Here is a 13,259-nt window from a genome sequence, read left to right on the forward strand (position 1 = left end):
GTTTTGCTGCTTCAGTCCCAACAGGGATCAAATTCATCTTCTTGATTCGTGTGTGTGTGTGTGTGTGTGTGTGTGTGTGTGTGTGTGTGTGTGTGTGTGTTTTACATGTGCATACGGAATTACCAGGAAAACGATGAGGTTTTGTAAATTGTTTATTGTCGTGTGATATTTTTGTGTTGTTTCTTCTGACCTCGGCAGAAAAGACGGTGGCGGTGTGCAGTATGCCATCCACCACACGTGACATTCTCTCCACTGCTCGCTTGTCGTGCTGTCAACACACACATGGGGCAACATTATGTCAACATCATGACTAAGCAATATGAACAGTGCTTATGAACATCTTCACTTACAAAGTTATAAATATGCATCCACCATCACACAAACAAACAAGAAGCAAAGCCTTTATGGCTCACTTGTGATTCCTGCTGAATCAAAAACTACAAGAACGAAACGGAAAATGTTTGTGGTGTGTGGTGTGTGTGTCATTGGGTGGGGTGGGGGTGGTGTACCATCTATGTGACAACCGGAACGCACAGCATGACATGTTGACAGTTGATTAAAGACCACCCAAAAACACCTGTTTCAGAATCACGTCTTGTTAAGCCCGCGAAAAAGGGTGGCGAAACAAGGTATTCATGAAGCACGCGGTGAAGCGTCTGTGCCTGACGCTGTGAGGTGTGTTGCAGGACACACACCATAGAGCTTCAATGTTCAGGAGATCATTCCAGGTAACATTGACCTGTATGTCGCTTGCAGAGAGAGGACGGTCTCATCTTTCATATTTAACGAGAAAAGGGAATTTCGTGAGATGATGACAGGTTTGAAGTAGTTTATTGTCGGTTTTGGAGAGCCATTCTTCTTGTCACAGGCGTTTTACCTGTGACTGAATCTTGGGTTTGAAGTATGAGTGTGTCAGAAGGTTTCATCATGACATACACAACGTATTTTGGACGAAAATTCTTTAAAATAAATATTCATTGTATTCTGAAACAGAGAAACAAGACATGTTAATGTTAGCCAGAGAAACCACATGATTTTGCTACTCAAATGCGACACCTAGCAAAACTGCATTTAGAGGGTGCGGGGTGGGGGAGGGAGGTGGTGGTGGGACGGGAAGTAACTTGAGTAGTGCGACTCCCAAAGTGTCAAAATTTCACACAAACGTTATGAAACAATTTCAAAACAAAACATGCAGGTCCCCGAATAAAAATAATTTCGAAATGAGTGATATGAAAGTGATAAGATAAAAACGGACTATTTGACATCATTTCGTCGTAGACTGTATAGTAGGCCGATACATGCCTTAATTGAGAAAAAATGAATGACGATGTTTTATCTCTGGATATTTATTCGAACAGAAAAGAAAATATTGAAAACAAAACCACATAATATGTGGTAGTTTCTTTTATGTAAATATTTTTTGTGAGAGTTTGAAGTTCAGCTTGTCTTAATTTCGTTGACCGGTGCGCGAGAAGATACTCTTATGCCAATGGCTGTAACTCTGGTGTATCCTTATTTTTCTCTTGGGAACATGTAAAAATGAGTTCAGCATACACCGATGGACATTTTGAGACAGTCTACATCACTTCTGGAGAGAAGGGGTGCACGATAGGTCCCTAAACCTGGCTGACTATTTGGTGAAAGCAGGATAGGCTTGAGCATAGAGAGATTTGTGAACCTGGTGTTGTCTTTTGATCAACAGCCAGGACGACGTGGACAGCCAGTGTTTATAGACAGTCAAATATATGCACCTTAAAGGCACAGACACACACACGCACACACACACACACGCACGCACGCACGCACGCACGCACGCACGCACGCACACACACACACACACACACACACACACACACACACGTCTATTATCACTAAAGAGTGAAAAAACGTAAACTAAACACACACACACACACACACACACACACACACACACACACACACACACACACACACACACACACACACACACATACACACACACTGTGCATCACCTGACAAGCATACTGTCCATTCCAGCAGTGCAGTGAAGTGGACTGATCGCTGTTTACCTGCACACATCAGTAAACACTGTGTGAACATCATCACTCAGTAATATGAACAGAGCTTATGAACATCTTCACTTATAAATAAGCATCTACTTTATGACCATCATCACTAACCAATATGAACAAACCTTGTGAACATTGCAACCTAACAAGCACACATTATGCACATCATAGCTGACCATTATGGACACGATTTGTGCACACCCTATAAACATTATGACTTAGCAAGTTAACACACCTTATAAACATCACCACACATGGAGAACACACATTATGCACACTCTCACACACCCAGTGTACGCACTTTATAGGAAAATTGTACTGAGCTAAATGGACTCTTTGTCGTCATAGTTTCAGTTTCAATAGCTCAAGGGGGTGTCACTGCGTTCGGACAAATCCATATACGCTACACCACATCTGCCAAGCAGATGCCTGACCAGCAGCGTAACCCAACGCGCTTAGTCAGGCCTTGAGAAAAAAAAATATAGATAAGCTTACATAAATAAATAAATAATAATTATGATATAAAAAAAGGTAGTAGTACTGAAAATAATAATGATAAAAAAAGACAACAATGATGATAAATAAGCAAATAAATGTAAAACATGAAGACACACATTCACACATACACCCACACATGCATAACAGATATGCACCAAACACGCAGTTTCACAGATATGAAAGCACAGTCAATTACATATAAACGTACATGAGCTCCAACACACACACACACACACACACACACACACACACACATACACACACACACATTACCCTGCACCTCCTCTACCCCCCTCCTCCACACACTCATTTCTAGTCTATGTATCGCAGCTTCCACGGCACACACACACACACACACACACACACACACACACACACACAGATGAACGCTTACTTGTACAAGCACACACACACACGCCCATATCTCCCACCCCCAACCCCACACACATATATACAAAGATATATATATATATAATATATACGTTCCAATATCCTGTTGCTCCCACAGTGTAGGCATGCATACACTCACATACCTCATCCTCTACCCCACCTCCTCCTTGCACCCCCACCTCCCCCTCACACACACACACACACACACACACACACACACACACACACACACATGCACAGAACTCTCCTGACACTTGTGTACACTTACACTCTCACGCATGCACAAACGCACTCAAAAACACAGACCCACACATACACACACATACACACACGCACACAGGCTGCCACTGATTGGCCGCAAGAGGGATGGGAAAAGATCTCTGATGCCAACAACGTGGCGTCTAGTGTGTTGCCTTGTTGGATTTGACTTTGATGTCGTCATAGATCTGACAAAGGCCTTCAATACTTTCAATAATAAGGCCCTTTAGAAAAACATCTTCAATGTTTAGTTCTCAGAACTATGTGAAGATCACACCTCCGTTCTATGAAGGAAAGAGAAACACCCTACTCTCCAAAGGCGATGCTTCAGCGACGTATGAAATCAACAGTAGATTTATTCTTTGGGCCAGTTTTGTTTAGCATCTTTTTCATGAGCAGATTGTCTCACCCCCGCCCTTATTCCAGAAGAGGGAGTGTACATTCGGCACACTCACTGTGATTTCTGAAGCCTCAAAACAAAATAATGTGCCAACAGAGCACCATTCTAGTTGAGCGGCTTCATCACTTTGTATAAGCATCCAGGTTGTTTTGCCTTCAGAATACAACACAAAAATGATTTGAAGAATTCTTGTTCAAAATCCAATGTGTATGTCATGCAAATAAGCGATATTAGTCAGGAAAATAAAAGTTACCCACAAAGCACCCACCACCTCCTCCCCTAACACTTACAGGAATATAGCAGACTGGTTTTAACTGTATTTGGAGTGTTCCATGATGATTTTACAATTGTTTTCCACAAGAAGGTAATATTGTAATGCTATCGTGGGGCCAACCTGATCTTTATAAATGCATCAAGATATTTTCTAACTCTCCTAACCTCTAACAGCAAGTATTTCAAGAATTTCATTCTATGGGAGCGACAATTTTATAGTGTGCTGTTTGAGGACAGGAGAGTTAGAAAGATTTAATAGTATGACGATACAAGCCTTAATTGTAAAGAAGGAATGGTGATATTTCAATTCTAGACATTTGTTCGAACATAAAAGAACCTGTTGAAAAAGAAAACCTATAATATGTGGTGGTTTCTTTCGTATAAATATGATTTATGAGGGTTTGAATTTGGGCATGTCTTAATTTCATTGACCGGGGCGCGAGAGGGCACCCTTGTGCCAAGGGCAGTAACTCTGAGTGCGTCCCAATTTTTTTCTTGGGAACATGTAAAAAAAAAGAAAAAAAAGAGAAGAGTTCAGCAGACACTGAAGAACATTTTAAGACTTGTCTACATCATTCCTGAGGGGGTGGGGTGGAGTGGGGGGCGGGGGGGTGCATGGCAGGCCCATCGGCCTTGCGGACTATAGCTGCCCATGCCGGGCAGAGCAGCACGGAAACCTGTAATTAACGACACTGTCGCCGTGTTCATCTGTGTGTTATTTGTACTGGGTGCACCAAGCACGGGTTGTGCGTTGTGCCGTGAGACAAAAGACATGGATTAGTTGCCTTGTTGGATTTGACTTTGATGTCAGGTTAATACCATAAATGTCACGTACTCTTTCTGCTTGTTTTCTGAAGGTACCCATGAACGTACCATACACAGGCATCTGCTTCACATCTCAGGCAGTATATATATATTAAATATATTTTCCATGGACCAATTATATTCTTTAGAAAAGGGATTAGAAAAGCAATGGCATCTCCAACTAGTGATTTATGTTCACTTGGCATTATCACATGCAAAGACTTGGAAACTCACTTTGCTGGATATTGGTTAATATAATACGGTACATAGCGCAGTGCAAACACGCTGTTCACAATAACGATTTTAAGAAAACTACTCTGTTTTACTTAAAGCATTTATCCTCCATTTGTAGCTTTCGAAAAATTATGCAGGAGGCAAAATAAACTAAACTTATGAACCTTTTCCTCTTGATTTTGGCGCAGAAAAATCAGTATTAAATCGAAGATAACACACGGTCTATAGCCTTTCAAACAACACAAGAGAGTAGACTTCAGGTCCTACTGTGGAAAATAATCCTCAACATATTTCCTACAAAAATGCTGTTCTATAAAATTAAACAAAAAATGCGTTGACTGAATATATATTGAAAATGTAATCCAACATATTTTTCTTTGAACTGGTATCTCTTTCCGAGTTTTGAAAAAAAGCATAGCACACCTCATCCTTAAAGAGATAAATATAACGAATATGCTGATTGCTCTGTTTAACTGTCATGTCAGAGACCTTGCTGTGCATTTTCCACGCCAGGTAGCGAGCTATGAATTTTGGTGGATTTTCTGTCGTCGGTCTGAATTGATTTTGGCTCTGATGGAGAAATCAGTTACCCTCTTATCACCTCCCCTCGTCAAGCGAAGTTAAGGAATTCAATGGTTTGTGGTGGATGCACAGGGAAAAGGAGTGGTAGTAGTCAGCTTATCCCATCAACATTTTTGGGAGAAGACAAGGGGATGATGGAGGCGTAGGTGGGAGCGTCAGAGAGGGTGTGGTGAGAGGTGAGTGGTGGTGGACTGACGATGCTATGGACTGTTAGAGGGTGAGTGGGTGGATCAGAGATGGATGGAGGATGGTGGATGTTGATCAAACTGACCATATTCCTCTGGTCATTAAAGTGATTAAACTGAAGTCGCTTACCTTTTGTTGAAGTGATCACTCAGCAGTCACTTACCGTTTGTTGATGTAATCATGTAGGAGCCACTTACCTTTTGTTAAATGGATGTTATCCCTCTGGTCACTTACCTTTAGTACCAAATAGCAAGCTCCTTCGTGAAAAAATCCATGGTCGTTTGATTCCACAGTCACTACACGTCCAGCCTGCAACAGCATCGAGTGGCAGTGTTCCAGTCATGAACGAGCGAGCAGCTAATTAACCAGAAACATTAATTCAAGCCATGTCTAACTTAGAAGAGGTCGCAGTAACAATTTTACGCATTTTTTAAGTTTCAAAAAAAGAAAAAAAAGAAAAGAAAAAAAAGGAAATATAGGCCTGCTTACCCGCATCGTACCGATGTGTCCATATCTACGATATGATGAACACGTTTAATTTAAGTATTGTTATTGCTGCCAGAAATCCAAACCGACATAGTCCACAAATAACGGGGAGAGAGACCAATCTTTAATGCATGGGCCTCCACCTCAAGCCTGTAAACATAGGCACAAGTAAACACGTTACTGGTAAATAAATGTTTGAAGTAGTTATGAATTGGTCATAATAAATTGTTCATGTTTCAGTGAGCAGAAAATGTACATCGCTGTCTCTTCATGCGCAATTCGTCGAAAAACAGGTCATGTTCAAAGACTAATTTTCAACGAAAGGTTTGTTTCTCTTCAGTTCGTTTACACCATGTCTGAATGTAAGAATATTGTTCTCAATGTGTTGGTAGTTATCACTGATAAATGCTGCTTTCTCCACAGAAGTGATGTGAAACCAGTCGCTCACGTTTAGAGAGAGAGAAAGAGAGAGAGAGAGAGAGAAAGAGAGATAGGTGAAAGGGACAAAAATGAAAATTCATATCAAGAGACAAACTATATCTACCAGTCAGCCAGTCAGCCCTTCAGGCAGCCAGTAAACGAAACACAGAACACGTCCCACACACCTCTGTTCTCCATGCGTGCAGGCCGGGTCTGTCCGCACTGACGTAATGAAACGGATCGTGCTCTGCTCCGCTGACGTCACCATTAGAAATAACAGAGTTGGTGGATGTCATGGTATCGTTGATAGTGCCACGGGATGTTGCTGTCCACAGTCGCGCAGTGTGCAGTCCCACGGGAATTCCCGATGACGTCACAGAACTGTGATATCCGGAAGTGGCTGAGACGACGCTGCGTTTGTACGATGACGTCACACCACTAGGCACGCGTGAGACGTCTGTGGGAGAAAATTGAAGTGGAGCTAGCACGATTGTTCTGTCACAGTCCTCATCATGTCGTCAGACAGAAACACTTACCGCCCCGATGGGCAGGAGGAAGGGCTGGGAATGCGACAACGAGCAAGCAAACAGAGATGGTGTGTGTGTTGGGGTGGGTGTGGGGGGTCGGGGGGCTGGGGAGACAGAGACAGCAAGAAAGACAGAGGCAGGGAAAGAGATGAATAAATTAGATAGCTAGGAAGATGGCGAGAAGAAGAAGAAGAAATCATTTGGATTTCAAACAGCGCAGTATCATGTAGAACTGCGGTTATCTTGCTTATGATAACATAATTAAGTTGTTTTGATAAGATAGGAAAGATGGTCAAAAAAAGAGGGAAATGAGCGTAAATTAAGAACGTTTTAGGTAGTAAAAGGTAGTTTGGGTTCTGCTGCTTACAGTTTGTGTGTGAAAGTATGTCTGTCTGTATGTAGGTATTGTATGTATTTATGCATGTGTGTGTGTGTGTGTGGGGGGGGGGGGGGGGGGGGGGGGGGGGGGGGGGGGGGGGGGCAAAGGAGGGTGTGAGAGAGACTTTTGCAGACACATCCTGCTCGTGTGCCACCTTACAAACAGCAGCCACAATGACTACCTAACCAGATAATCTCCAAGAGCAGAAAGGCATGTCCACTGTACGAATTTCAGTTCGACATCAATTCACATGCACTGACCTATTGCGAACGACTGCGGGGCCAGTACACAGAAAGGCACGACAGATGTGTGCAGCTGGTGAGAAAGGAGCTGAAAAAGACTACAGTCACCGACTACGTAGCTGTCTTCAAGAACCAGCCTGTTTCTCTAGATATCACCTCGGTTGACAGGAGCAGACCTCACATGTGCCTGGTTGAATTTGACCAAGGCAATTCGATATCATATCGCTCATCGTAGAAGTAGCAAACCGTTTCAATGACTTCATTGACCTGTGCAACAAAAGCAAATTTGATAAGCATATGCCACTGTCTTAACATTAAACGATGCTGGCTTTTACACAAAATCGTGGTGATCATGGGTTTACTCAAGGTGCGGAGCAAACGTCTCGCAAAATACCTCAGTGTATCGGCCATAACTGGGTCACAAAGGAGTTGGCAGAGGTGAAGTTGCTTGATCAACAGACAATAGCAACAACTGATCTAACAATTGTCCTGCTTACACCTTATGCCATGTATGATTGTGTTGCAAGTGGGAGGGTGTGTGCGCGCAATATATCCTTTGTACGTGAAGGAAGGTGCCCATGTTTGTGTGAGCGTCCATGTGTGTGTGTGTGTGTGTGTGAGTGTGCGCATGCGCGTGCGTGTATATATATATATATATATATATGTGTGTGTGTGTGTGTGTGTGTGTGTGTGTGTGTTTACACATTATGCATATCATTGTATCTATCTATGTGGCTAGTAGTAAAGAGTGGTAACTCTCTCCATTCACATGGTACACAACTTCAAAGTCAGTGCTGCTTACGCTACCGATTCAGCTTTTATTCAAGACTGGCATAGCCTCTTTAATCCTGAACAAGCCACACAAAACACATGGACAATACAGAACAAACACATGGTTGCCTCGGTGGTTTTTCAACTGGAAATTAACAAATAATGAGGCCAGGAGATGAAATTATTAACAAATAGTAAAGAGTGGTAACTCTCTCCATTCACAAGGTACACAACTTCAAGTCTGCTGCTTATGCTACCGATTCTGCTAGCACACAGGTAAATAAAATTAATTCTCTCTCTCTCTCTCTCTCTCTCTCTCTCTCTGTGAGTGATAGCGAAGCATTCATGTCCCAGCATGTTTACTGTTTGGATTGGCAGAGCACCCTATAGACCTGGGCAGTCCTGTTAGTGCTGGGCAGTGTTGTGGAGTGACAGGGGACCGAGTGATTGCCTTCCAACAGCAGTGATTGTGCGCCTTTCACCTTTTGCCAATAACTGGGCAAACAAAGAGCGGACGATAACATTTCTAGGTTGGGAAATTGTCTGCTTGCGTCTATACCTTTATGCGTCTCTTCAAACTTAATATGCAACAACTGTAGATCTAAGTTCATCATTCATAACCGCTGCAGTCATTCTATCATAATAAATGTATTGTTTTCAAGGCTACCATGTAATTATATACCACACCCATTACACAGACGGTGTACACCCACACCCACTACACAGACGGTGTACACCCACACCCACTACACAGACGGTGTACACCCACACCCATTACACTGACGGTGTACACCCAAACCCATTGTGTGGTTCGTCCGTCGGGATCCACGAGGACCATCTAGTCATCCTGGGGGTGGGTGGGTCGGGCTCTGTGGGTGCACAGATGAACAGTCAGGCCTATCCGCGCCCGGAAGGTTCAAAGCTACACCCACACCCATTACACAGACGGTGTACACCCACACCCACTACACAGACGGTGCACACCCACACCCATTACACAGACGGTGTACACCCACACCCATTACACAGACGGTGTACACCCACACCCACTACACAGACGGTGTACACCCACACCCACTACACAGACGGTGCACACCCACACCCATTACACAGACGGTGTACACCCACACCCATTACACTGACGGTGTACACCCACACACATTACACTGACGGTGTACACCCACACCCACTACACAGACGGTGTACACCCACACCCACTACACAGACGGTGTACACCCACACCCATTATACAGATGGTGTAAAACCACACCCACTACACAGACGGTGTACACCCACACCCACTACACAGACGGTGTACACCCACACCCATTACACAGACGGTGTACACCCACACCCACTACACAGACGGTGTACACCCACACCCATTATACAGACGGTGTACACCCACGCCCATTACACAGACGGTGTACACCCACACCCATTATACAGACGGTGTACACCCACACCCACTACACAGACGGTGCACACCCACACCCATTACACAGACGGTGTACACCCACACCCACTACACAGACGGTGCACACCCACACCCATTACACAGACGGTGTACACCCACACACATTACACTGACGGTGTACACCCACACACATTACACTGACGGTGTACACCCACACCCACTACACAGACGGTGCACACCCACACCCATTACACTGACGGTGTACACCCACACCCACTGTGTGGTTCGTCCGTCGGGATCGACGAGGACAATCTAGTCATCCTGGGGGTGTGTGGATTGGGCTCTGTGGGTGCACAGATGTCTGGTCAGGCCAATCCGCGCCCGGAACGTTCTGACGCAGTGTGGACAGGGGATGGTGGCGGCTGTCGGGGACTTGCTGGCACTGCTTTTCCTGGCCTGTCGGCGTTGCTCTGCTGCAGCGATTCTGTTGGCCTCACAGGATTTGGCGCCTTTGTAGACAGCTGAACGCCACTTTGGTCTGTCCATTGCATTCAGCTCCCACGTGTCGTGGCTGATGTTGAAGGCCTTCAGAGAAGCTTTCAGAGTGTCTTTGAAGCGCTTCATTTGGCCTCCATGGGAGCGCTTGCCATGTTGGAGTTCGCCATACAGCAGTTTCTTGGGGAGCCAGTGGTCTGGCATGCGAACTACATGGCCTGCCCAGCGCAGCTGGGCCTGCATCAAGATGGTGTAGATGCTGGGCAAGTTTGCACGAGTGAGCACTTCTGTGTCAGGGATCTTCTCTTGCCACTTTATGCCGAGAAGTTTTCTGAGGCTGGTGTTGTGGAAGTGGTTCAGCTTTTTGGCGTGGCGTTTGTAGACCGTCCATGATTCACATCCATAGAGCAGTGTGGTGAAAACTATGGCCTTGTATACTTTGAGCTTCGTCTCCAGGGTGATGCCTCTCCTGTTCCAAACGTTCTTATGGAGTCTGCCGAAGGCAGCGCTGGCTTTGGCGAGTCTGGCATTCGCCTCGTCGTCGATGACAACTGTGCGAGAGAGTGTACTGTCCAGGTATGTAAACTTGTCCACCGCGTTCAGTCGTTGCCCGTTGATGAAGATGTTTGGTTCAACGTAAGGCTTTCCTGGAGCTGGCTGGTGCATCACCTCAGTCTTCTTTGTGCTGATTGTGAGGCCAAAGTTGTCACAGGCAGCCGAGAACTTGTCGACGCTGTGTTGCATGTCAGCTTCGGAGGCAGCGTTGAGAGCGCAGTCATCAGCAAACAGGAAGTCGTTGACAGTGTCTGTCCTCACGTTGGTTGTTGCTTGAAGCCTCCTGAGGTTGAAGAGTGAGCCATCTGTGCGGTATCTGATGCCAATCCCTACGTCAGCGTCTCTGAAGGCATCTGTCAGCATGGCTGAAAACAGGAGACTGAACAGGGTGGGGGCAAGAACACACCCTTGCTTGACTTCGTTGGAGATAGGAAATGGTTCTGAAGTCTCTCCGCTGTCTTGGACTCGGGCCAGCATCCCATCGTGTAGTTGCCGTATGATGGTAATGAACTTTCTGGGACATCCGTACTTCGCCATGATTCTCCAAAGGCCATCTCTGCTAACAGTATCGAAGGCCTTGGTCAGATCGACATAGGTGGAGTAAAGGTAGGTGTTCTGTTCCTGACACTTCTCCTGGAGCTGCCTGGCAGCAAACACCATGTCGATAGTCCCGCGTTCTTTCCGGAAGCCACACTGGCTCTCTGGTAGGAGACCTTGCTGAAGGTGCGCTATGAGACGGTTGAGTAGCACTCTGGCCAGAGTCTTGCCTGCGACGGACAGCAGGAATATTCCACGATGGTTGTCACAGGCCTGACGATTTCCTTTGTGCTTGTACAGGTGTATGATGGAAGCGTCTTTAAAGTCCTGTGGAACTGCCTCATGCTGCCAGATGAGCTGGAACAGCTGATGAAGCTTCTCAGTCAGCGCCATACCACCTTCTTTGTAGACCTCACCTGGAATGGAGTCTGAGCCAGGGGTTTTGCCACTGGATAGTAGACGGATAGCTTTCTGGGTCTCCTCCAAAGTTGGAATGGCATCCAACGACTCACTGACTGGCACCTGGGGGAGTTGGTTGATGGCTTCATCACTGATGGTGGAAGGGCGGTTCAGTACGCTGTCAAAGTGTTCAGCCCATCTCTCAAGGATCCCGTCCTTGTCAGTGATTAGGGTAGAACCATCAGCACTGAGGAGTGGAGCAGATCCAGAGGTGGTGGGACTGTAGACTTCTTTCAGGCCGTTATAGAAGTTCTTCATGTCGTTCCTGCCTGCAAAGCCCTGGATCTCATCAACTTTGTTGCTCAACCAGGAATCCCACATCTGCCGCAGCTTCAGCTGGATGGTGCTGTGTGCGCTCTTCAGTATGTCTTTCTTTGACTGTGACTTGGGATCTTCAATGCGGGCTCTGTAGGTTTGGCGTTTGTCTTCCAGCAGCTGCTTGATCTCAGTGCAGTTCTCATCAAACCAGTCTTTGTTCTTCCTGGCAGAAGGCCCCAGGCACTCCATGGCAGTGTTGTACACTGTCTCATGCAGTGCGCCCCATGCTGCCTCCACATTCTGGTTGTCCAGCATGGTGGACTCAAGGCGTTCCTCCAGAGTGTCAGCAAAGCTCTGCTTGATGTTGCCTAGCTCCAGCTTGTTGAAATTCAGGCGTTTGGGTGCTTTCATGCCCTGAGGCCGTCTCTTGGGCTGGATGTGGAGGTTGAGTTTGGAGACGATTAGGCGGTGGTCTGTCCAGCACTCGGCGCCGCACATGGCCCTCGTGACTCGTACGTCCTGCCTGTCCCTCTTCCTGACGATGACAAAGTCGATGAGATGCCAATGCCCAGAGCGAGGATGCATCCATGACGTCCTGTTACGGGTAGGGAGACAGAAGAAGGTGTTTCTGATAAGAAGGTCGTGCTCGGCACATGTCTGGAGAAGTAGTTGACCATTGCTGTTACAGTTACCAACCCCAGGCTTCCCAATCACACCTTCCCAGGAGGTGCTGTCACAGCCAACTCTCGCGTTAAAGTCACCAAGAATGATGAGCTTTTCTGCGTTGGGAACAGTGATGATGACAGCGTTCAGGTCCTCGTAGAACTTGATATCATCTGGGTTGGTCATGGTGGGCGCGTAGGCGCTGACAATGGTGGTAAACTTCTTCCCGTTGCACAAGGGGAGTTTCATCGTCATCAGGCGATCGTTCACTCCTTTCGAGGGGCCAGCCAGCCTGCCAACGAGGGTTGTCTTCACTGCAAAGCCAACTCCAGCCTCACGTCTCTCCTCAGGTCCGCGACCACTCCAAAAAAAGGTGT

The 13,259-nt window shown here is 46.0% G+C and overlaps 1 protein-coding gene across 4 annotated transcripts in view; it reads right to left on the minus strand.

Moving 5' to 3' along the window:
• Positions 1-13,259, minus strand: part of LOC143296923 (advillin-like) — a 214,067-nt gene that overhangs the window by 181,695 nt on the left and 19,113 nt on the right. For all 4 annotated transcript variants that reach the window (XM_076608944.1, XM_076608942.1, XM_076608945.1 and 1 more), the window contains 4 exons: positions 6,765-7,036; positions 5,908-5,982; positions 1,992-2,048; positions 191-268 (listed from right to left, as the gene is read on the minus strand). In XM_076608944.1, coding sequence (XP_076465059.1) covers positions 191-268; positions 1,992-2,048; positions 5,908-5,982; positions 6,765-7,036 — 482 coding nt within the window. The remainder of the gene's footprint in view (positions 1-190; positions 269-1,991; positions 2,049-5,907; positions 5,983-6,764; positions 7,037-13,259) is intronic.

Source organism: Babylonia areolata, chromosome 22 (assembly GCF_041734735.1).
Source record: "Babylonia areolata isolate BAREFJ2019XMU chromosome 22, ASM4173473v1, whole genome shotgun sequence".
Classification (NCBI taxonomy): Eukaryota; Metazoa; Mollusca; class Gastropoda; order Neogastropoda; family Buccinidae; genus Babylonia; species Babylonia areolata.